Genomic DNA, 22,041 nt, shown 5'->3' on the forward strand with positions numbered 1-22,041 from the left:
GTCTCAACTCCCTAAACCAAACAACACTTAAAGTCCTCACTAGAATATATTAATCAAAGGCCTATAATTCATTGTATTTGACATCAAGTGGAAGACTTAGCTTCCTCCAAAAGAAACCACTCCAAGTCCATATTAAGTTGAGACAAACACACAAAATATTGATGAACCACCTCTTGAAATTCATCACCATCTAATATTACCATCCTTCACTAAATATAGTCAAACCAAAATGCAACACTCCAATAAAATAATCCCACAAGTTTCCTCCCATGGCTTCTTTCTTCTACTCTCTAGCCATGAATTGCATTACATATACACTTGGCACTTAGGTGTTTCATATCCAGTGTGTCCTCCAAAAGCCATGGCAATGAACAACTTCATTGTGGCTTTGGTTATTCTTTGCATCAACTTCAGCTTATTTGCAAATGGTGATGATAATCCAGGTTTAGGAGCTTCATTTGTCTTCGGCGATTCGTTGGTTGATGCAGGGAACAATAACTTCCTTTCGACATTGTCTAAAGCTAATATTCCTCCAAATGGGATCGATTTTAAGCCTACAGGAGGAAATCCGACCGGGCGATACACCAATGGGAGGACCATCGGAGACATTGTTGGTAAGATCATATATCTCTCTAGCTGTGATATGTGCACAGAAAGTTCTAAACACATAATGCACAGATGTGAGATAAAAATATATTTGCATGTGTATGTATTATGTGTTTGAAACTTTCTGTGCATCTAGAGTTTTTCATATCTATCATCCATGCATGCTATGCCTAAACATGTTCTTTATTTTGTGCATGCCCATTGTTTTGGAGTGTTTTTAATGTGTTTTTTTGTTTCTCAGGAGAGGAATTAGGACAACCACACTATGCAGTGCCTTTTCTGGCTCCAAATTCATCTGGACAAGTTATATTACATGGAGTCAATTATGCATCTGGTGGTGGTGGAATTATGAATGCCACTGGAAGAATATTTGTAAGTGCTCAAATTAACCTCCTTTATGAATTGAAAAATGATATATAAGTCCATTTTTTAAATTCGTTTTCTAAATCTAATGATATGTAAGTGATATAATTGATTGATAATTAGAGACAAAATAAGAGAAAATGTTATCATTAATTTCCTAATTGATTATCACATCACTAAGCTTGAAAATTGAGTTTAATTTTTTTGTCTTGAATAGCTTGAAAAGTGCTCAAATTATTATTAATTATTTTTTTACCAATACGTAAGAGATTATTTGTTAATATCATGAGAATTTATATTAAATTAAATAATTAAATATGTAAAATAATCCAACACTACGAGAAAGAGTACACAAAAATAGAAAACAGAGGGTGCAACTTCTTGGCAATTGGGACTGGGGGATCCAGTCCAGTTTTTTGAGCCCACAACAGGGCCTGGGCCAGTTTTAATGATCCGAGAGGACATTTTACCTCCATATATGCAGATCATCTACTTAAAAAAAATTAAGTTGATTAAATAATTATAATTACATAATTTTATCATATGTATTTTTTTTAAAGAAAATAAATAATAAATATGATTTCAAAAATAGAAATTATGTGATTACAATTATTAAATTAAATTAATTTTTTTCATAAATAATCTCCCCCATGATAAATCCAATACTAAAGTGAACCAACAAACCAAACCAAGGATAACATAAAAATTCTATACGTAAATAATATTTTTTAGTATAATTTTTTTATAATTAGATATGAAAACATTACAACAAATTATAATTTTAGAGATAAAACTGTAGAGACAATCACTCTTTAGGAACAAAAAATTTTTGTCGTAAAAAATGTCATTAATTTATTTTTAATGACGAAATTAGATATTTAGTGATGAATTATTATATTTTTTCTCAAAAAATAAACCTTTTTGGGATCAAGTTATTTTGTCGTGCATTTATTAGTGAAGTTTTCTAAATTGTCAATAAAAGCTCATTTTTTTGACTTTTCGAGACAATCTTTTAATGATTATGCTCGCGATGATAGGAATTGATTTCCAAATATATTTTGCAACACAAAATTTACTTTTGGGGACAAAAAAATTTGGATCTTAAAATTCTTGTATGTTATAGATATGAATTTTACGTATATTTATGAATGTGAATTCCATTGTTTTCGTGTCTAGTGGTAAGTAATTATGATAACAAAAAAAAATCTGTTTATGCGTACCATTAATCGTAATAAAATCGATTTGTGTATCAATTTTGATCGATGTTGGCTTAGATGTTAGGTTATTTACAGAAGGTGGACTCATTTTGGTGAGCAATTTGTTATATGCAGGTTAATAGGCTATCAATGGACATACAGGTTGATTATTTCAACATTACTAGAAAACAGATAGACCAATTGATGAGTAAATCACAGGCAAGAGACTACATTACGAAGAAATCAATATTCTCAATCACAATAGGTTCAAATGATTTTCTCAACAATTATCTACTTCCAGTCCTCTCAATTGGGGCTAGGATCTCCCAAACTCCTGATGCTTTCGTTGATGATCTTATCAGCCATCTCAGGGACCAACTTACGGTACATATATATATTTCCAAATACTAGAATTGCATTTCACAAGTGATATTATTGACTCTAAACACAGACAGGAATCTTCTATTCCTAAATTTTGTCTCGCTATTTCAATACACTTCGGTCATGTTTGTTTGGGTGGACATGAGATTGGGATTGGACTAATAGTCCAATAAAATTATTAATCCGATGTTTGGTTAAACAATTGAAATACAGACTAATTATTTTAAACTTGACTATTAGCTAAGATAGGATACATAATCCAACGGATTTGTAGTCCTAGGACTATTAGTCATAGGAATGCTAATCCAGTCCGTCCAAACAAACATGGCCTTCTAGTCATAAGATTAAATGAGCAAAATATGATATTAGAATTTTGAAACACGATCTTATAACTGGAAGTGCATTAAGACAGAAATATAGAGAAATTTAGACAAAAAAAACTCATAATCTGGGAAGACAATTTTTCTTATTCTGATCTAGATTGACATCTTCCACCTTGCTTCCGGCAGTCCTAAGCCCACTTATATTTAGTAAATCTGTTAATATGTATAAATTAAATTTATTTTATAAATATAATAAGGATAAAATGCTAACATAATAACACGACACTCATTTTACTTTTTTTTTTTTTTTTTTTTTGTCTCTCATCTTATTCTTTGAACTCTCATCACTTATCACTCATTATTGATAATCTACTATATCATCTTTCACTTTTATTAATACCCTCTTTTCTAAAATTACAAAGTTAACTCATTCATGTCTTGTCCTAATATATTATATCATATTTTATTTTTATCAAGGGTCTTGTTAATGACTGCCCTAAGGACTATCAATAAGGGCCACAACAGGTCAAAAATTTTATAGTTTTAATGCATTTTTCACATATTTCAAAACATTTTTATAAACTTTAATATACTTTTTACATATTTTTTAACAGTAACAGCAGCTCTTAGGGCTATTTTTTGCATTTTTCTTTTATTAATGTCATAATTTTTAAATTATAAAATAACCATCATCCGACCGATGCCCGCCCTGCCGTTGCCATCCCTACCTGTGACTTGTTACACATATCTTATCTTATAGTTAATTTTGTGACATATTTATGTTGATGACAGAGACTATATAAATTAGATGCGAGGAAGTTTATAGTGGGAAATGTTGGACCAATTGGTTGCATTCCCTATCAGAAGACAATCAATCAACTAAATGAAGATGAGTGCGTTGAATTGCCTAATAAGCTGGCTCTTCAGTACAATGCTCGATTAAAGGATCTACTAGCTGAGCTAAATGACAACCTCCCTGGAGCCACATTTGTTCATGCAAACGTGTATGATCTAGTTATGGAACTCATAAAAAACTATGCCAAATATGGTGAGTATTTTACTAACATAGAGCAATATTATTGAAAGTGTGCAGGATTCACAACATTATTGAAACGTGTATGAGTATTTTTCTTTACCAAACTATGTGCAATATTATTGAAACTGTGCAGGATTCACAACAGCAAGTAAGGCATGTTGTGGAAATGGAGGCCAATTTGCTGGGATAGTTCCATGCGGACCACAATCGAGCATGTGCTCCGACCGCGACAAGCACGTGTTCTGGGATCCTTACCATCCCAGTGAAGCTGCCAACGTTATCATTGCGAAACAACTTATCGGAGGAGACCACAAATACGTGTCTCCGATGAACATTCGACAACTCCGAGATCTCTGAGATATTGTAATTTTCTTCGAAGTTGTGTGCCGGTCTGCAGTTTGCCCCCTCCTCCTTTGAAGAATTTATGTTGAATGCAGGATATTAGTGAATGTACTTCAATAATCAAGGCTTCATTGAATGTGGATTTATTTAACGATTAACAGCAATATATGTTTCAAGTTTTCAACTTCTTACAGCGAGTATAATAATAAAGATTGAAAGTGTGTTAGTAAAATTGTTAATGGAAGTGTCACGCTGTGTTTGGTTGGGGGATTTGAGGAGGGATTTGGAAAGAGAAAAGAAAAAGTTAAGTGAAATGTAAATAAAATATACTTACATTTCACCTAGTTTTACATACCTTTTTCCTTTCCCTTTCCAATTTCCTCTCCAAATCCCTCAACCAAACACACCATCAGTGTTCCTAGTGTTATTTTGTTTTTAATTTTAATTTTTTAAAAAAAAAACTTAGCTGAAGGCATTAAAAGTTTGTGTGAAATATTTAGTAAAATTGTAACATCCAATGGCCTCTAAGCATTTGGCTTGAGATTCTCAAAAAAACTTAATTTTATGACTAAAAAAATAAATAAAGTACATTGAATTCGAATTATACTATCATGACATTAGAAGGAGGGGACAAAGGCCCCGTTTGGTAGAGCTGTGGAAAAGTAATTATACCTTATATCTTAACAGCTTATAGTTTATAACTGTGAACATAAGCTGATTTTTTACTTATAAATTAAGTTTCTCCTTCCCCACTTAAAGAATAAGTTGATTTTTAACTTACAAAAAGTTATAAGCTCTATTGTTAAGTTAAACTAAACACATCAAAATAACTTAAATTAAGTTAAAAATTAAAATAAGTTAGAGATAAACCCTACCAAACAGGGCCAAACAATGGGACAGTCGTGCAAAGAATTCAAAACCCAGGCAAAAGCAGGTAGCTTACAAAGCCCATACTCTTGCTAAGGCCATCTTTGCTAGTCGCGGCCCTTGTTAATATTTTCCTTTATTAATGAATCTTTTCTTTTTTTTTTTTAATGAAAAAAAAAGAGAAAGAGGGAGTTGGTTTTCATCACAAAATAAATTTCTTATCATACCGAGAGCTGATCTTCTTTAGTACACAAATATAATAAAGATCTCCATTTTTTTTTTTTTTAATTTTGGAGTTTACAATTTATTTTTTAAAAAATCAACACACCTGATGATCCCATGCAATAGGGCTTTTAAACATTAAAACAATATTTGCTTTCAAATAAATTAATTGGTGATACTATATGTATCAATTGTTATACCAATTAGTGTACCAACATATGCTATAGTATTTCCATTTCAAAATTATGACTCTACCTATTATATAAATTAAAAAAATCCAAAACTTTTAAAATTATGCCACATCATTTGTTTAGTATATCAATTGGTACATATAACATTATTCTAAATTAATACTTTTCAAAACTACACAGAGTTGGCCGAATAGGCTAGAAGTAGCTAGAAAATGAAATATAGACCGTATTTACTTTTAGTATAACCCACATGACATTTAGTTTAAATATATAATGCATATACTTCATTTTCTGATCACTTTTTAGACTACATTTTTCTTTGTTAACATATAATATACATATAATATATCCCCCACTATGTATAGCTATAGCTTTGCATCTGTAAAGGCAACCTTGCATCTGTAAAGGCTCCATGTGTAGCTGTAAATTCCAGGCATCCAATGCTAATTGTCTCCCTCTCCTCTCTATAAAGAGAGGGAGCTTGCTCTCTTGTAATTACACTGAAACATAATACAATAACACCAACTTTCAGTTCCTCTCTTTTTCTCTCCCTCGTTACCACACTTACATGGTATCAGAGCTTAGAAACACAATTCTGGCATCCCTCAATTTTAGGTCTTAGTTCCGTACACAGTGGACTATACCAAACAGCTCGGAATTTCCCTACGATCCCAACGGCACCAAGCCCATCACCAAACAAGCCTTCACGCGCTCTCACGCGCCGCTTCTTCTCTCGGCGCGTCTCTGCTTCCGTTGCCACTCTCACACGCGCTGCCACGCGCCTTCCATCCTGCCCTGTCGTGCGCCGTACCTGCTACCGTGCACCAGCGTGCGCCGTTCGACTACCGTGAGCCGCGTGTGCGCCGTTCCGCTATTGTGCACCCGCGTGCGCCATTCTGCTAACATACGCTGCCAGTCCCCTCTGCTACCGTGCGCCGCACGCCCTTCCTGCTAACGTGCGCCGCTGACCTCATTTTCCACCCTGCTGACATCATCCTTGCACAGCCCACCTTTCCTAGCTATTTTCGACCTTCCGGACTCACTGGTACACTCTGTTTTACCTAATTTTGCTCCTACAGGTCTCTCCCTATCCATTTAGACCTCCTCAACTATTATTATGGATCGTCCTGATGCCTCCCATCCTATTTCCGTTATTTTGGATGGTTCCAACTATGTTCTATGGGCCCAAGCCATGTCTTCCTTCCTCAAAGGAAAGAAGCTCTGGCGAATTATCACCGGGGACATCACCCAACCGGTCAAAGACACTGCTGAAACCACTATTTCCCCTGCTACTCCTACATATGAAGATCGCCTTGAGGAATGGGACAGTAAGAATTACCAAATCATTACCTGGTTTCGGAATACGTCTGTTACCTCTATCAGTCTTCAGTTTGGCCGCTTTCAGCTTGACTCTGTCACCACTCCTGCCAAAGATATCTGGGATTTTTTGAAAGAGCGCTACCAGACTACGGGTCTTGCTCATCAATATCAACTTCAGAGCCAACTTCATCGGATGCGCCAAGAATCTAGTCAGTCCATCAATGACTTCCTCTCTCAAATGTACTCCGTTTGGGACCAGCTTGCTCTTTCTGAACCACCTTGGCCTCACCAAGAAGATGCTGTTTTATTTACTGCTTATCGTAATCAGCAAAGGTTGGTGCACTTTCTTATGGCTCTCACTTCATCTTTTGAGCCTGTACGTGCCTCTCTTCTTCATCGCCATCCCTTGCCCACTCTGGAACAAGCTATTTCTGAGTTGCTATCAGAAGAGACTCGTCTTGGTACTCTCCAACCTCATCATGTGGACTCTGTTCTTGCCACTCCCCCGTACCAACCATCATTCCCCCAGCGGACCACTGCCTGTCTCTACTGTCAGAATCGGGGCCTTCCTTCCACACATCTCCTGGTCAATTGCCCAGTCAGAACCTGCCGATATTGCAACAAACTTAGTCCTGGTCATCTGCAACAGGATTGTCTTCGCCATCCATCCCGCTCATCCTCCAACAACCACTCTTCTCGCGGTGGTTCTTCTCGGGGGAGCTTTCATCGCTCCAGAAACCAATCTCATCCTGGGAATCAGTTTCCTCACACTGCCACTGCCGCTGCTGCCGCCGAGGGTTTTTCTGAGTCTCCGGCTCCGTCTACCCCTCTCTTTTCTCCAACAGATGTCGAGGCCATGTTCAAACACCTTCTCTCCCCTTCTGGTACACCTCCTCCTACTGCTTTGTCTGTAATTCCAGGTAACTCTTCTTGGTATTTTGATTCTGCCTGTTGTAATCATATGACCTCCTGTTCAACTATATTTTCTTCTATCTCTTCCTCTCCTCATATTCCCTCAATTCAAACTGCTGATGGTTCTCTCATGACTGTCCGTCATCTTGGTACTGTTTCCACATCTTCCTTAACTTTACCTCAAGTTTATCATATCCCTGCTCTCACTTTAAACCTTATCTCTATTGGTCAATTATGTGAACTTGGTCTAACTGTCACCTTTTCTGCTACTCATTGTTTGGTGCAGGACCCTCAGACGAGGCAGACTATTGGGATCGGCCGTAAGCATGGACGTCTCTATGAGCTCATTCACCTTCATGTTCCTGCCTCTCCTCAGATTGCTGCTCCTGCCTCTGCTTCCTCATTATCTCCTTTTCAGCTTTGGCATTGTCGCTTAGGACATATTTCTATTACTCGCTTAAAGTCTTTGGTTTCTAGTGGACAATTGGGTCATGTAATTCCAGATACTTTCGATTGTATACCCTGTCAACTTGCCAAACAACCTGCTTTATCATTCAATAAAAGTACTTCTATTTCCTGTGCACCTTTTGATCTTATACATTCGGATATTTGGGGCCCTTCCCCTACCACTACTATGGGGGGATCTCGTTATTTTGTTGTTTTCATTGATGATTTTTCACGGTTTACCTGGATTTTTCTCATGAAAACTCGGTCTGACCTCAAAACTCTTTATTATCGATTTGCCCAAATGATCCACACCCAATTTTCTAAAACCATCAAACTTTTTCGCTCCGACAATGCTATGGAATATCGGGATTCAGATTTCCTTTCTTTTCTTCAGAGTCATGGTACACTGCCTCATCGTTCCTGTGCTGGCACGTCCCAGCAAAATGGCCGTGCTGAACGGAAACATAGGCATATTCTTGACACTACTCGCGCTCTCCTTCTTTCTTCTTCCTGCCCTGAAAACTTTTGGGGGGAAGCTGCCCTCACTGCTGTCTACACTATCAATTGTGCTCCTTCCCCTGTCATCCATAATCAAACTCCATTTGAACGTCTGCATGGCACTCCCCCTCCCTATGCTAATCTTCGGGTTTTTGGCTCTGCCTGCTTTGTTCTCCTTCAATCTCATGAACGCACCAAGCTTGAACCGCGTTCTCGTCTTTGTTGCTTTCTTGGGTATGGAATTGAACATAAAGGCTTTCGCTGTTGGGACCCTCTCTCTAAACGTCTTCGTATCTCCCGCCATGTAGTTTTTTGGGAGCACCAAATGTTTTCCTCCCTATCCTCGTTTCACTTACCTGCACTTTCCACTAATGTACTGTTTACTAATCCTTCCATCGATCTCTTCTCTGATGATTTTGATACAGGTCCCTCCTACGGATCGACGCTCCACCACGGGCTTCTGTTTCTTCTTAGGGGATTCTCTTCTTACTTGGCGTAGCAAAAAACAATCCCTCACTGCCCGTTCTAGCACCGAAGCTGAATACCGAGCTCTTGCCGATACTACTCAGGAACTTCTCTGGCTTCGCTGGCTCCTCACTGATATGGGTATTTCCTCTTCTGGCGCCACCGCTCTTTATTGTGACAATCAGAGTGCTATTCAGATTGCTCACAATGATGTTTTCCATGATCGCACCAAGCATATTGAGATTGATTGCCATTTCATTCGACAACATGTTACACGTGGTACTGTTCATCTTCTCCCAATTGCTTCTGCCGATCAACCTGCTGATATCTTCACCAAGGCTCATTCTCCTGGGCGCTTTCGTGATCTTGTTTCCAAACTCAACTTGGTCGATGCCTACCCTCCTTGAGTTTGCGGGGGGCTGTTAACATATAATATACATATAATATATCCCCCACTATGTATAGCTATAGCTTTGCATCTGTAAAGGCAACCTTGCATCTGTAAAGGCTCCATGTGTAGCTGTAAATTCCAGGCATCCAATGCTAATTGTCTCCCTCTCCTCTCTATAAAGAGAGGGAGCTTGCTCTCTTGTAATTACACTGAAACATAATACAATAACACCAACTTTCAGTTCCTCTCTTTTTCTCTCCCTCGTTACCACACTTACATTCTTGTTCCTTAATTTTTTTTCTTAATACGTAACATCGTCACATTCCTCGGTTGAAAAATATCATTTTTCAGCGAAGAAAAACATAACAATATATTTTGAGGGGCAGAAAAATTGTCACATAATTTTTCTGACTTTATTTGAACACAAAAAAAAGACATAGTATTATCATCACACAATGATTGGGATAGCACGAAGAGGTTGATCCTTTTGTAATGTGATACCAAATCTGTCCTCCATGTCTAAGTCCTCTGCTGCAATTCCATTTTCAAGCTTCCAATCAAACGAGTTTATCAACGAACCCAACATCAAGGGAATCATCCTTATCGCCAGTGGCAAGCCTGGACAAATTCTTCGCCCTGCACCAAAGGGAATGAACTCAAAGTCCCGGCCACGAAAATCAATTTCCGAGTCCAAGAACCTCTCGGGCATAAATGAGGTAGCATTTGGCCATGTGTTCGGGTCACGACTAATAGCCCAAGCATTTACCAAAACTTTTGTCCCCTTGGGAATTTTGTAGCCAGAGACTTCAACATCTGTGTTAACTTCACGAGGAATTAAGAATGGAGCCGGTGGGTGTATCCTCAAGGTTTCTTTCACAATTGCTTGCAAGTAAGGCAAGCGTCCAACATCTGATTCTTCTATTGATTTTCCTTTGCCGATAACATTTTCAAGTTCGACTTTGGCCTTCTTTAGAACTTCTGGATTGCATAGTAGCTCGGTCATTGCCCACTCTACTGTACTTGAAGTTGTATCTGTCCCAGCATCAAATAGATCCTGTACAATAATTCTATTAGAGTATTTACGTGGTTTACTATAACTTTTATCAAAATCAAAATAGATCAAGACCTCTCAAAAATTCAAATATTCATTTTCACTTGTGTCAAATTTTTAACATTCCTAAACTATTGTATTGTAAAAATTTGACAATAATTTTTCTCTCTTTCTTATGATGGTACTTCTAAATAATTTTTCCATATCAACATTTTATCATAAAAATAAAAGAAATAACATAAATAATATTGGAGCAAAATTATCATATTATAAATCTTGATAGTATAACATGTCAAATTTAAATTTGGCATTGTCATGACATTAACTAACAGATACTCTTAAATAACAAGACCAACTTAATTTTCTAGAGTTCACTAAATTTGAGACAACTTGAGATCTCAAATTATTGCCCTGCTTGAAGGATTTAGAATAACTCAATTAACCTAGCTAGAACCATGTCATCATAAGACAGAGAGTAAAATGAAATGACTTTTAACCAAACAAAAAACCAACCACATAACATAGCCATACAAATAAGAGATGAGTAAACTAATGAACCAGCACACTAATTCCTTCTAAAGCCTAGCCAAATCGGAAAAGGACTCTGTTCGGCTGAGTTTTCAAAAATTATTTTCTCAATTTTTTTTTTAAATTAAAAATTAGTTTGACAAAAATTAAACGCCAACAAAGATATTTTGGAATTTTGAAGAGAAAATTATATTTCAGCCATTGTAAATCTTCAAATTTAGGTGAAAAATCAAAGATGGGCTGTTTACAAAAAGGTCATGTTTGTTTGGGTAGACATGAGCTTGGGATTGGACTAATAGTCCAATAAAATTATTAATCCGATGTTTGGTTAAACAATTGAAGTACGGATTAATTATTTTAAACTTGACTTTTAGTTAAGATAGGATACATAATCCAACGGATTCGTAATCCCAGGATTATTAGTCATGAGAATGCTAATCCAGTCCGCCCAAACAAACATGGCGTTGAGAATGGAAAAGTCGATCCATTGGCAACGCCATGGGCAACCTTATAAGGCGAGAAAGTAAGCCCACGGGCTTGTTTCCTTAGAGGCCTGGTTTCAAATTGATTGCCAATAACGGGCCAACATAGACATGAGTTGTTGAAAATAATAATAATAATAATAATAATAATAATAATAATAATAAATCCTCTCCAAACAAGCATATCATGTCATGCCAATTATATCGAGTAATGATTCATATTATGAATATTATTTTTTACATTTGTGAATATTAGTTTTTTTACATTTTTTTTATTTTTTATAGCCTTCCTGATTAACTGTGGAGTTTCTATTCACACCCCAAAAACTATTAAGTAGGCCCAAATAAAATTTTAAATTTTGAGTTGCTATTATACCCTAATATAAATTTACTAATAAGGCTACACATTAAATCTTAAAATAAAATATATATTTTCTTTCTCATATACCCTAATCACTTATACATATTTTTTATATTCAAATCTCTTCATCTTTTTTTTTTCAAGTTTCAATTATTTTCTCTTCATCTTCTTTCTCACTCCAAAACTCCAATTCACCCCACCAAAATTCACTATTAACATCAATAAAATAAAAATAAAAAATAAAATTGAACGATGGATTCAACCAATCCTTTGTTCTTTAAAAAAATTTAAAAATCTTTTGTCGTTCTCCTTGTCATGGCCCAAAATGAGCTTCATAAGCAGAAGAAACATTCAACCAAACAAACTACAGAAGAAGCATTTTATTGACAAAAATATAAGATTAGCCTGTGGTGATCAACTCCTCAACCAAACACTCCTCACTTTTAATTTGTATATATAAATGCTATACATACAAATACGTATAGACCCATACATAGATAAACAGACATATATTTACATATGTAATCAAGTTCCAGATATATATATACACTTGCATACTATCAAAACATATAATCGGTGCTTAACTGTTTTTGACTAAGGGTTTTTCAGAATAGTGTAATTTAGGGTTAGTGTTGTGTCAATAAAATTACTCTTTTTAAATTGATTTGTATATTATTTGGGTGTATCACAAATTATAGGTAGTTTTAATTTTGAAGGGTAATTTGTGAAAAAACATAGGGCATATTAAAAAAAAATTATAACCTAAATAATTTAGTAGAATGTATTAAAAAATTAGGCGTACTAAATGATTTTTTTAAGTGCAAATAGAATCCCCATTAACTGTCTCTACTCAATGAAAACATTTTTTTGGGCCACTTAATAGGCTTTCGGATAAAAAAATATTTTGGTTGGCCTTGGTATGAGATATTTTCTTTGGGCTTCAGGGTAAATAAGTATATTTTTCGTTGGACCTCTTAAAAATGAAGTTCTTTTTCCAACAATATTTTGATGAGTATATTTTATTAATATATTTTATTTATTGTCTCATGTATTCTGTATTGATAATAAATATAAGTTATAAGATCCATTAGATTAATATAATGCTAATATATAAGATGATAAATAAAATATAACAAAAAAAACAAAAGAAAATTTGGGACCTTTTTTAAGGCCTAAAGCAATTGCTTAGATGGCTTAAGGGTAAAGCCAGTTTTGAGTAAAACTTATCATTTTGTTGTAGGTAAGAGCATCCATAGTGTGTTAAAAATATTTGTTAAAAAGGGTTATATGGTTAAAAAAAAAAATGCTAAAAGTAAGATTTATTTGGTGGGTTAAGTATTTGTTAATTGCCTGCGTAAAATAAGTATTTATTTTAATGAAAGTGCTAAGGGATGTTAATTAAAGTATATGTTTGGTAAGAATAAAATCCATTTCGAGAGAGTGAGAGAGTATATAGCCTATTAGCAATTGCTGTAGTAATTTTTTTATATTTCTCGTAATCTGTGTTGGGTGTAAAAATGACTCGCGGCCCGTGGCCTGAAGTCCGCCTGCGGCTTGAGATGGGCCTAGGCCATTGTTCTAAAGCCCGGCTCGACCCATGGGCTCGGCCTGTGGCCTAACCCATCGGCTCGCTCAAGGCTCATTTAGGGCCTCGCCTGAAGCCCAGCCCACTCGGCACGCCCAAAGCCCAGCGTATTTTTTAATAGAAAATAATAAAATTTTGGTAAAAAAAATTAAAAAAAAAAAAAAAGGTTAGGCTCATCCAAGCCTGGCCTAAGCCTGAGGCCAGGCCCAAGCCCACTGGCCAGCCCAAGGCCCGAATACTCTTGGGTTTAGGCTTAATTTTTTGGCCTGTGTCTCAGCTCGGCCCGAATTTTGACAGGAACCCACAAGGCCCGACATTGGCCGAGCCGGATCAGATTTACATCTTGCATTAATGAAATTGATTTTTACTGATTAAATATATATATAGAAAGAACAAAATAAATAAAATTAAAAATAAAGGTACAGAGTGCGTCAGACTTGGGTTCAACCAACTCTCATTTGTCTCTTGCCGAGATGTTTCTACAGTTTAAAAGTATAATGGTTTCGATCTTGTTTGGCATGTAACAATTTTAGTTAAAAAGTTAAAAAATTATTAAAAAAATTAAAAAATTTATAATTTATATCAAAAAATTAAAGTTTTATTTTTCCTATTTTTTACACATTTTTTCATAAAAAAGTAAAAAGTTATTACAAACATATTAATTTTTTATCTCATATTTTAATTAAAAAAATAAAAAATTACTAAAATAACGTGTTCCTAAAAAAGGCCTAAGGTTAACTATATATATATTTTAACTCATTACATGTTTAAAATATTTTAATAAGACCTCAACAGCTTCATTGGAGAAACAAAATATAGAAAATATTAGGGTTTCGTTTGAAAAGTTGGTTTTTGTAGTGGGTTTTTTTTTTTAATTAAAATATGAGATGAAAGGATTAATATATGTTTTTTTTTTAAAAAAAAAAACTTTTTACTATAAAATGTGTCAAAAAAATTGAGTGAATGAGTAGGAATATTTGACTTTATAGAATGAATGAGACCAATTTTTTTACTTTTTTTATATGAATTAAAATTTTTAATTTTTTTTGAATTTTTTAATAATTTAATTTTTTATTTTTTGCTAAAACAATTATTTACCAAACAACTCTTAAATCAGTGACCTAATTAGCTAACATATGACACTAATCATGTGGATGGTTGACAATTTCACTGAGAGCACTGAGTGAATCTTAATAGGATATTTAAAAATGTGTTTTAAGTGTTATATGACGCAAAATAATAAAAATAAAATTTAATTTTATATATTAAATATTTATTAATTTTTAAAAATATACTTTGATGATACAATTAAAATGTGTATTAAGGTGCACTACATATCCGTATTGACATGTGCAAAGCGAACACTACAAATTCGTCATTTCTCTCGTCAGCTTTTTTTCCCTTTTCTTTTTTTTTTTTTTTTTTTTTTTTTTTTTTACATGGTGTCAAGTGAAAAAATATTTATAAAAAAAATAAAAATATATTATAAACCAGACTCTGAACACTGAACTATTTAATATTAAGATAAATTATATTAATTTCTTTTGAAATTTGGAGAAAGTAAAATAATTTTTATAATTTTAACATAATTATACTAACTTCTTTTTTAATAAGATTAAATAGACAAAAACTAATGTAAATGGTATAAAAATAGAAAGATACATAAGATAAAAAAGAAAAAGAAAAAAGAAGTGATATATTATGAACTAAAACTTTCAAAAAACACTTAGTATAATTTTATCAAATTTATAAGATTAACTACATTTTTTTTAAATCTTAAAGATATCAATATAATTTACTCTTAATATTAATAGTACATATGTTTGTTTGACTTACAAAAAAAAAAAAATATAATGATATACAAACTATCATAGAACTAGAAATAATTTTTTCACTTAAGGTGGATTTTATATTTTGAGCAATACTACGTATCTCAAATTTGAGCTTGTCTCAAATTACTCGAATTTCATTTTGCTAGTCGTTCGGCTAAAGAGTTGACAGTCGCGGTCGACAAGGTGATAATTACGGTAGACAAATGTTTCACTCGGTCATCTGACTGGCTGACCGGTGAACACAAATTTGAAGCATTCGAGACAACTCAATTCGAGATATCAAAAATTTCTCTTATATTTTTATGCGTCTCACACATATATAAATAAATGTGTTTAATGCTGTGAATGATTTGTGCAAATAAAAGAACTAATTATAGCTAGGAAGTGCATTATAGAAGAGGGAAAATTAACAAAGAAGTAACTAATTAGAGGAGAAAAGGTACAAACCAAGCACAACCGTTCGATTTGAGTTCTGTCAAACTCATCACCATTCTCTTCACTGATATTAAGAAGCACATCAAGCAAATCATCGTTTCCCAGAGTCTTGCCCAATCTCCTCTTCTCCAAACGTTCATCAATCAATCGACCAAAGAGTCGAAGCACTTTCTCAAAACTACCCTTCATACTACGCCGTATTCCCTGTGGATCAATCTTAGCCAACTCCGGAAAATAATCCACCAAATTGGGCTTCCCTATCATCTCCATAATATTCAACACCAAATCCCTGAACTCTTCACCCCAATCCTCATTCGGATCGGCCAAATCCATTGAAAAAATTGTATTCGATAACAAATTTAACGAAGTCTTAAAAGCCGCTTGTCCAATATCCACTGCCACGCCTTCCTGACCACTTTTATATACGCTGGTTAAGAGTTCCTGTATTTTCTGGCACCTCAAATGTTGGTAAATATCAAGTTTGTTACTCGCAAAAATATTCAAATTCATGACTTTTCGAAGGCTTCGCCATCGTTCGGAGATGGGTAACCAAACCACAGAATATTGGTAATGGTCGTAGGCATAAAGTGAGTTGGGGACGGATCGGGTGGAGAATGCGAGGTCTTGCTTTTGGAGGACTTCTCTGGCTATGGTTGATGAAGAAATGACCACAGTGGTAATGTGGCCAAGTTTTAGGGTCATGATGGGTCCATGGGTCTTGGCTAGCTCAGCTAGGGATTTGTGGGGTTTGGACCCTAGTTTGAGAAGGTTGCCTATGATGGGGAGTGGGGTTGGTCCGGGTGGGAGGTTTTGGGGTTTGGTTGGTCTTACAAGTGCAAGGAGGGCCCTGAGGAGTGTGAAGGTTAACAATAGATACAAAACCAAGCTCAAGAAATCCATTGTCTCCAATGTTTTCCTAGGTGATTGGGATTTTTTTTTTGCTCATCTATCCTTGTATAACTCTCTCTTATATAGTACTATGACAAGCTATCTATCCTTGTATAACCAATTAGATTTAATTAATTGGTCAATATGACTTTCTTAAAAATTTAATTTTAGTGGAGGGATTATGGGTTTAACTCTTTTTACAGGGAAGTTGAATTATGATAAAAGTGTTTGGTGCTTTGTAAAGGTAGAGAGACAAACTTTCATTAATGTTAATTTAACAACTAATAATTGAATTTTGCCGATAAAAAAAAAATAATAATAATAATAAAAAAAGCTATCTTACGTTGTACTATGAAAAAGCTTTTTGACAAAAAACAGTAAATAAATGAAGTATCCAATTTGGAGACTTGTTTGGTGACAGCTATATTAGACTAAAAAAAATGTGATTCATACCTTTTATTTCTAGATAATTTGGATTCAGACTTGTATCTATTAAAACAAAAAAAATATATATATGATTCATACCTTTTGCTTCTAGACATTTTTCTGAGTTGAAAAAACTAAAATAATAAATAAATGAAGTATACAACTTGGATTCACCGGGGGGGAGGGGGCGACAATTTCATGTACTAGCGTAATACTTGTATTATGCATAATAATTAATTAATTTTAAAATTAAAATTAAACAATAAAAAAATATAATTAATTAAATTTTAATTATTTTTTCACAATTTTGTTCCCCCCCTCTTTCTCCTACCATTAATATTATGTTTTAAGTTCTAAATAACAATATGAATCATAATGTAATTAGTAAAAATTATGATAAATTATAAAATTTCACTTTTTAATTTTTATTTTTAGAAACAAAAACTATATCTATGATAAAATATAAATACATTATTATTTTGTAAGAGTTTCATAATTTTAGTTTGCTATAAATTAGATGATATTATAAATTTTGTGAAACTCAATAATAATAATAATTATTTTTTGCTAATTACATTTTTTTTAGTATGCCATATAATAGTAATAATAATAATAAGTTTTTTGTGGAACTCAATGTAGCAAATTTTGTTTTAATCAAAAATTTGAATAACAAAATAAAAATGACAAAATAAATTATTAGTGACCCTTATCCTCTTATCTTTCCTGAAATCATCATTTATCTACTAAGCATAACTTTTAGATCTTCTCACAATCACTGGTTTCGGCATCTTACATTGGGCCATTTTTTTATTCTTCTCTTTCACTCACCTTTGCTTAATGGATCCTCATAGCATGGGTGTAATTTTTTAAAATTATTTTATAAACCATAAAACTCGTGCTATGCACAGATTTAAATAAATAATTAAAAATTAATTTCCAAATTAAATAATAAAATAAAATTTATCTATAAGTAATAAATAAACTATGGTAGAATATACTTTTAAAAAAGTGCAATAAAATTACAAAAATTATATTTACAATGAAATATAAATGTATTTTGTCTTATAAGTTTTGCAATTTAGTTTATTTTATATCAGAAATGACACAATCATATAATAAATTTATATTTGTCAATTTATTAGCAACCCATTGTCTATTTTGTAAAAGTTTAAAAATATGTCTACTTAGACATAAAATTAGTTTCTCCTATGCCATAATTCACAAATACAAAAAAATAAAAGTTGGCTTGAGAATTTATAATTATGCTAGAGACTAAAAGTGATATAATTTACTTGACTCAACATTTATCTCATCTTGATCATGACCTAATCATTAAAAAATTGTCTTAGTCTATTTTTAAGTATGAACCACTTAACTTATTTATTTATTAAATTGGTGAATAAATATATGTTAGTATTTTTTAAGATAAATTATAAATACACCCCCTGAGATTTGCTTAAAATACAAATTGCCCTTTGTGGTTTGAAAAATTACAAATACTCTCTTATTAGAATTTTTTATTTAATAGAATTAATTAAAAAAAATGAAATTCATAATTGCTCTCCTATATAATAATAAAATAACCTAAATTATTAATTGAAACATATTTTTAATATCATTAAAAATTGTTAATTGACTTGATGATGTATTAATAAACACTACAAGAAAAAGCAGATTTTGCGACTAAAAATTGAATTTTCGTCGCTGAAAGTAGGACAATTGGCGACTAAAATGGAATTAGTCGCCAAAAGTGTTTACTTTTGGCGACTAAAACAGTTTAGTAGCCAAATACATAGTTATTGGCGACTAAAATCAATTTCGTAGCCAAAAGTAGGGGTTTTGGCGACAAAAATTCAGTTTAGTCGCCAAAAGTGGAGATTTTTGGCTACTAAAAAAAGTTAGTAGCTAAAAGGAGGGGTTTTTCCGACTAAAACTCACTTTAGTCGCCAAAAGTAGATGTTTTTGGCTACTAAAAAAAAATTAGTAGCTAAAAGGAGGGGTTTTGCCGACTAAAACTCACGTTAGTCGCCAATAGTGGATGTTTTTGGCTACTAAAAAAAGTTAGTAGCTAAAAAGAGGGGTTTTGCCGACTAAAACTCACTTTAGTCGCCAAAAGTAGATGCTTTTGGCTACTAAAAAAAAATTAGTAGCTAAAAGGAGGGGTTTTGCCGACTAAAACTCACTTTAGTCGCCAAAAGTGGCCTAAATTTTTTTTTAGTAAATAATTTATTTTTTACATAAATTATATTGAATTAAAATAATTATATTTATATATATTATTTTGTATTAATACCGGTTAATATACTATATAAATAATATATATTGCATATATATTCATGTGAAGGTGTAGTGGCATAGTGGAGGGAGTGTGTTGCCAAAAAGGCTTGGAATGTGGAACGGTTGGAGTTCTTGAAACTCAAGAAAAGCAAAAAAAAAGTGGGTTTTTTTTTTTTTTTTTTTCGCCAGAAACACCTTTGGCGACTAAAAATTTAGTCGCCAAAACTCTTTATTTTGGCAACTAAACCGTTTAGTCGGCGATTGAGTGACTATTGGCGACTAAATTATTAGTCGCTAAAGACCTGATTTCCAAAAGTGCAAAACACTATTTGCGACTAAATTATTGGTCGCTAAAGACCTGTATTTTGGCGACTAAACAAGTTTTAGTCGCCAATACCTCCGCCGACCAGAAATACGCGACAAATGTGGCGACTAAAAAATTTTGTCGGGAAAGGTAAAATTTGGACTTTCGGCAACTAAAAACAGACTTTTAGTCGCCAAAAGTGATTTTTCTTGTAGTGAAAATGGGCGATTTGTTATAAAATTAGAAATCTCAGGGGGTGAAGTGTAATTTTCAAAATCACAGGGGGCGATTCGTATTAATCAAATCTCAAGAGTTTTATTTGTAATTTATTCTATTTTTTATAATAAAATATATAAGAGTTGGCTTAAGGATTTATAATTGTGCTAGACACTAAAAGTAATATACTCTAATTTACTCAACATTTATATTAACTTGGTCATGACTTAATTATTAGAGAATTGTCTTAGTTTATGTCTAAGTATGAATCACTTAACTCATTTATTTATTAAATTTGTGAATACATATATGTTAGTAATTTTTTTATAATAAATTAATAAATATATGCATGTTTCTGCATAATAAAAAAAATTAAAACTTTGATAGAATTTTCTATTTATATTTAAAATTATTACATGAATAGTTAAGTGTATTTATGTGTGAAAAAACTATTCAAGGTCAACCTAAAATATGGGTATTATTCTAAGTATACTTTGGACTTGATTTAAAAGTTTGGTCGATCAATTAATAAAAATAATTGGTAATAATCAATTTAAATTTTATATTTAAATTATATTATGATTTCTCAAGTTTTGAATATTATGAACTAATTTGAGGGATAGTATTTGCATTAAACATTAAAATTAGTTTATAAATTAGATTAAAATCAATTTTTGTGCGAACGATTAAATTCTAGGAGAATTATCTTCATTCATACCCAATTCATGACCACTAAACCAAGACTTTTTTTATTTATTTTTTGAATCAGTAAATATATTATGATTATTTTTTTTATAACCAAAATAAGAAAATGTGTGTATATTTTTGGCATATTTATATATTTATATTAAAAAATTTGATACAAATAATTAAGTATATTTATATATGAAAAAATTATATAATACTAGGTTGACCTAAAATATAGAGCTTGTCTTGATTTAAAAATTGATCGGTTAATTAGTGAAAATAGTTAATAATAATCAGTTTAAGTATATGCTTAATAATTTGTTAAGTTATGATGGGTATGAGCTAATACTAGATCAAATACTAAAAGTAGTGTTGAAACTAAATTTGGTTGATTTTTATGCTATACATTAATCAAATTTTTAGGTAATCGTTTTAGTTCATGCCTAGCCATCACATTGCCCACTTATTTATTTTTTAAAATGGTAAAAATATTGTAAACATTTTTATAACCCAAATAAAATATATGTATATATATATATGAATATATATTTGGCATATTTATTAATATTCTAAAACTTCAATTAAGAAATTATATATTTGTTCTTAAAATATGTCTAACATTAAATTATATTTACATTTGAAAGAATTATTAAGATCGGATTAAGTTAGTTTATAAATTTTATTTTTAGTATAGAACTTGATCAAAGAAGTGAAATCTCAAAACAAATCATAATTTTTAATTAAAATTTTATTTAATACAAATTTTCACATAAAATGCTTTAATATTTTAAAAATAATTAATTATTAGTGAACTAAAGTTACCATTATAAAAAACACTAAAAAAATTGTCTTTTTTAGTAGTGTGAAAATCCATTAACTAAATATTAAATTGAGGAGATATAGAATTTTTATTTATTTATTTATTTATTTTTTTGGAGAACAAAACCAATGAATGTGACTAATAGGAATGGTGCTTATATTCATACATAATTACTTTTCACACCCATCACATGTATTAAAAAATTTATAATTTAGGCATGAATATTACTACATATGAGTGTACAAAACAAATCAAAAATGTGTATAAAAGAAATTAAATATGTGTAATTAAATCAAAATATTTTGAAAGTTCTTAATTTTTTTTATCACGAATTTTAAATAGGTATATATGGTATGAATAATATAGTAATATAATAAGAAGCACGTTTTAATTCTTTTTAAAAGAATAAAAATCAGTAGGAGATGATTAGATTGAAAAGATATAGAATATATATATATATATGTATATATATATATATTTTTTTATCTTTCCTTTGGAAAATCATAAATTATGGAATTAATAATTTTGAAAATTATTATTTGAAAGGATTAGCCAATACTATTTTTTAATTTATTTTTTAATTCAATAA

At 32.2% G+C, this 22,041-nt stretch overlaps 2 protein-coding genes across 2 annotated transcripts; one reads left to right on the forward strand and one right to left on the reverse strand.

Annotated features, from left to right (window-relative positions):
• Positions 1-216: 216 nt before the first annotated feature.
• On the forward strand, positions 217-4,479 carry LOC114274613 (GDSL esterase/lipase At2g23540). The gene is made up of 5 exons (XM_028216585.2): positions 217-614; positions 848-978; positions 2,301-2,549; positions 3,662-3,917; positions 4,039-4,479. Exons 1-5 carry the CDS (start codon positions 230-232, stop codon positions 4,260-4,262), a joined length of 1,245 nt encoding a protein of 414 aa, XP_028072386.2. The 5' UTR covers positions 217-229; the 3' UTR covers positions 4,263-4,479.
• Positions 4,480-9,841: 5,362 nt separating this feature from the next.
• On the reverse strand, positions 9,842-16,965 carry LOC114274614 (geraniol 8-hydroxylase). Its single transcript, XM_028216586.2, has 2 exons — positions 15,847-16,965; positions 9,842-10,614 (listed from the first exon to the last, which is right to left on the reverse strand). The coding sequence occupies exons 1-2, from the start codon at positions 16,732-16,734 to the stop codon at positions 10,009-10,011; spliced, it is 1,494 nt and encodes a 497-aa protein (XP_028072387.2). The 5' UTR covers positions 16,735-16,965; the 3' UTR covers positions 9,842-10,008.
• Between the last annotated feature and the right edge of the window lie 5,076 nt (positions 16,966-22,041).

The sequence above is a fragment of the Camellia sinensis genome, chromosome 4 (genome assembly GCF_055761805.1).
Source record: "Camellia sinensis isolate YWXY chromosome 4, ASM5576180v1, whole genome shotgun sequence".
In the NCBI taxonomy this organism is placed as follows: Eukaryota; Viridiplantae; Streptophyta; class Magnoliopsida; order Ericales; family Theaceae; genus Camellia; species Camellia sinensis.

What these genes read in the sequence shown, in the direction of transcription:
- LOC114274613 (XM_028216585.2), top strand. Translation starts at nt 230, where the DNA reads ATGCAACACTCCAATAAAATAATCCCACAAGTTTCCTCCCATGGCTTC. An exon ending in GACCATCGGAGACATTGTTG is followed by an intron (nt 615 to 847) that starts GTAAGATCATAT and finishes TTTGTTTCTCAG; the next exon opens with GAGAGGAATTAGGACAACCA. An exon ending in AAAAAACTATGCCAAATATG is followed by an intron (nt 3,918 to 4,038) that starts GTGAGTATTTTA and finishes GAAACTGTGCAG; the next exon opens with GATTCACAACAGCAAGTAAG.
- LOC114274614 (XM_028216586.2), bottom strand. Translation starts at nt 16,734, where the DNA reads ATGGATTTCTTGAGCTTGGTTTTGTATCTATTGTTAACCTTCACACTC. An exon ending in AAATCGAACGGTTGTGCTTG is followed by an intron (nt 10,615 to 15,846) that starts GTTTGTACCTTT and finishes ATTATTGTACAG; the next exon opens with GATCTATTTGATGCTGGGAC.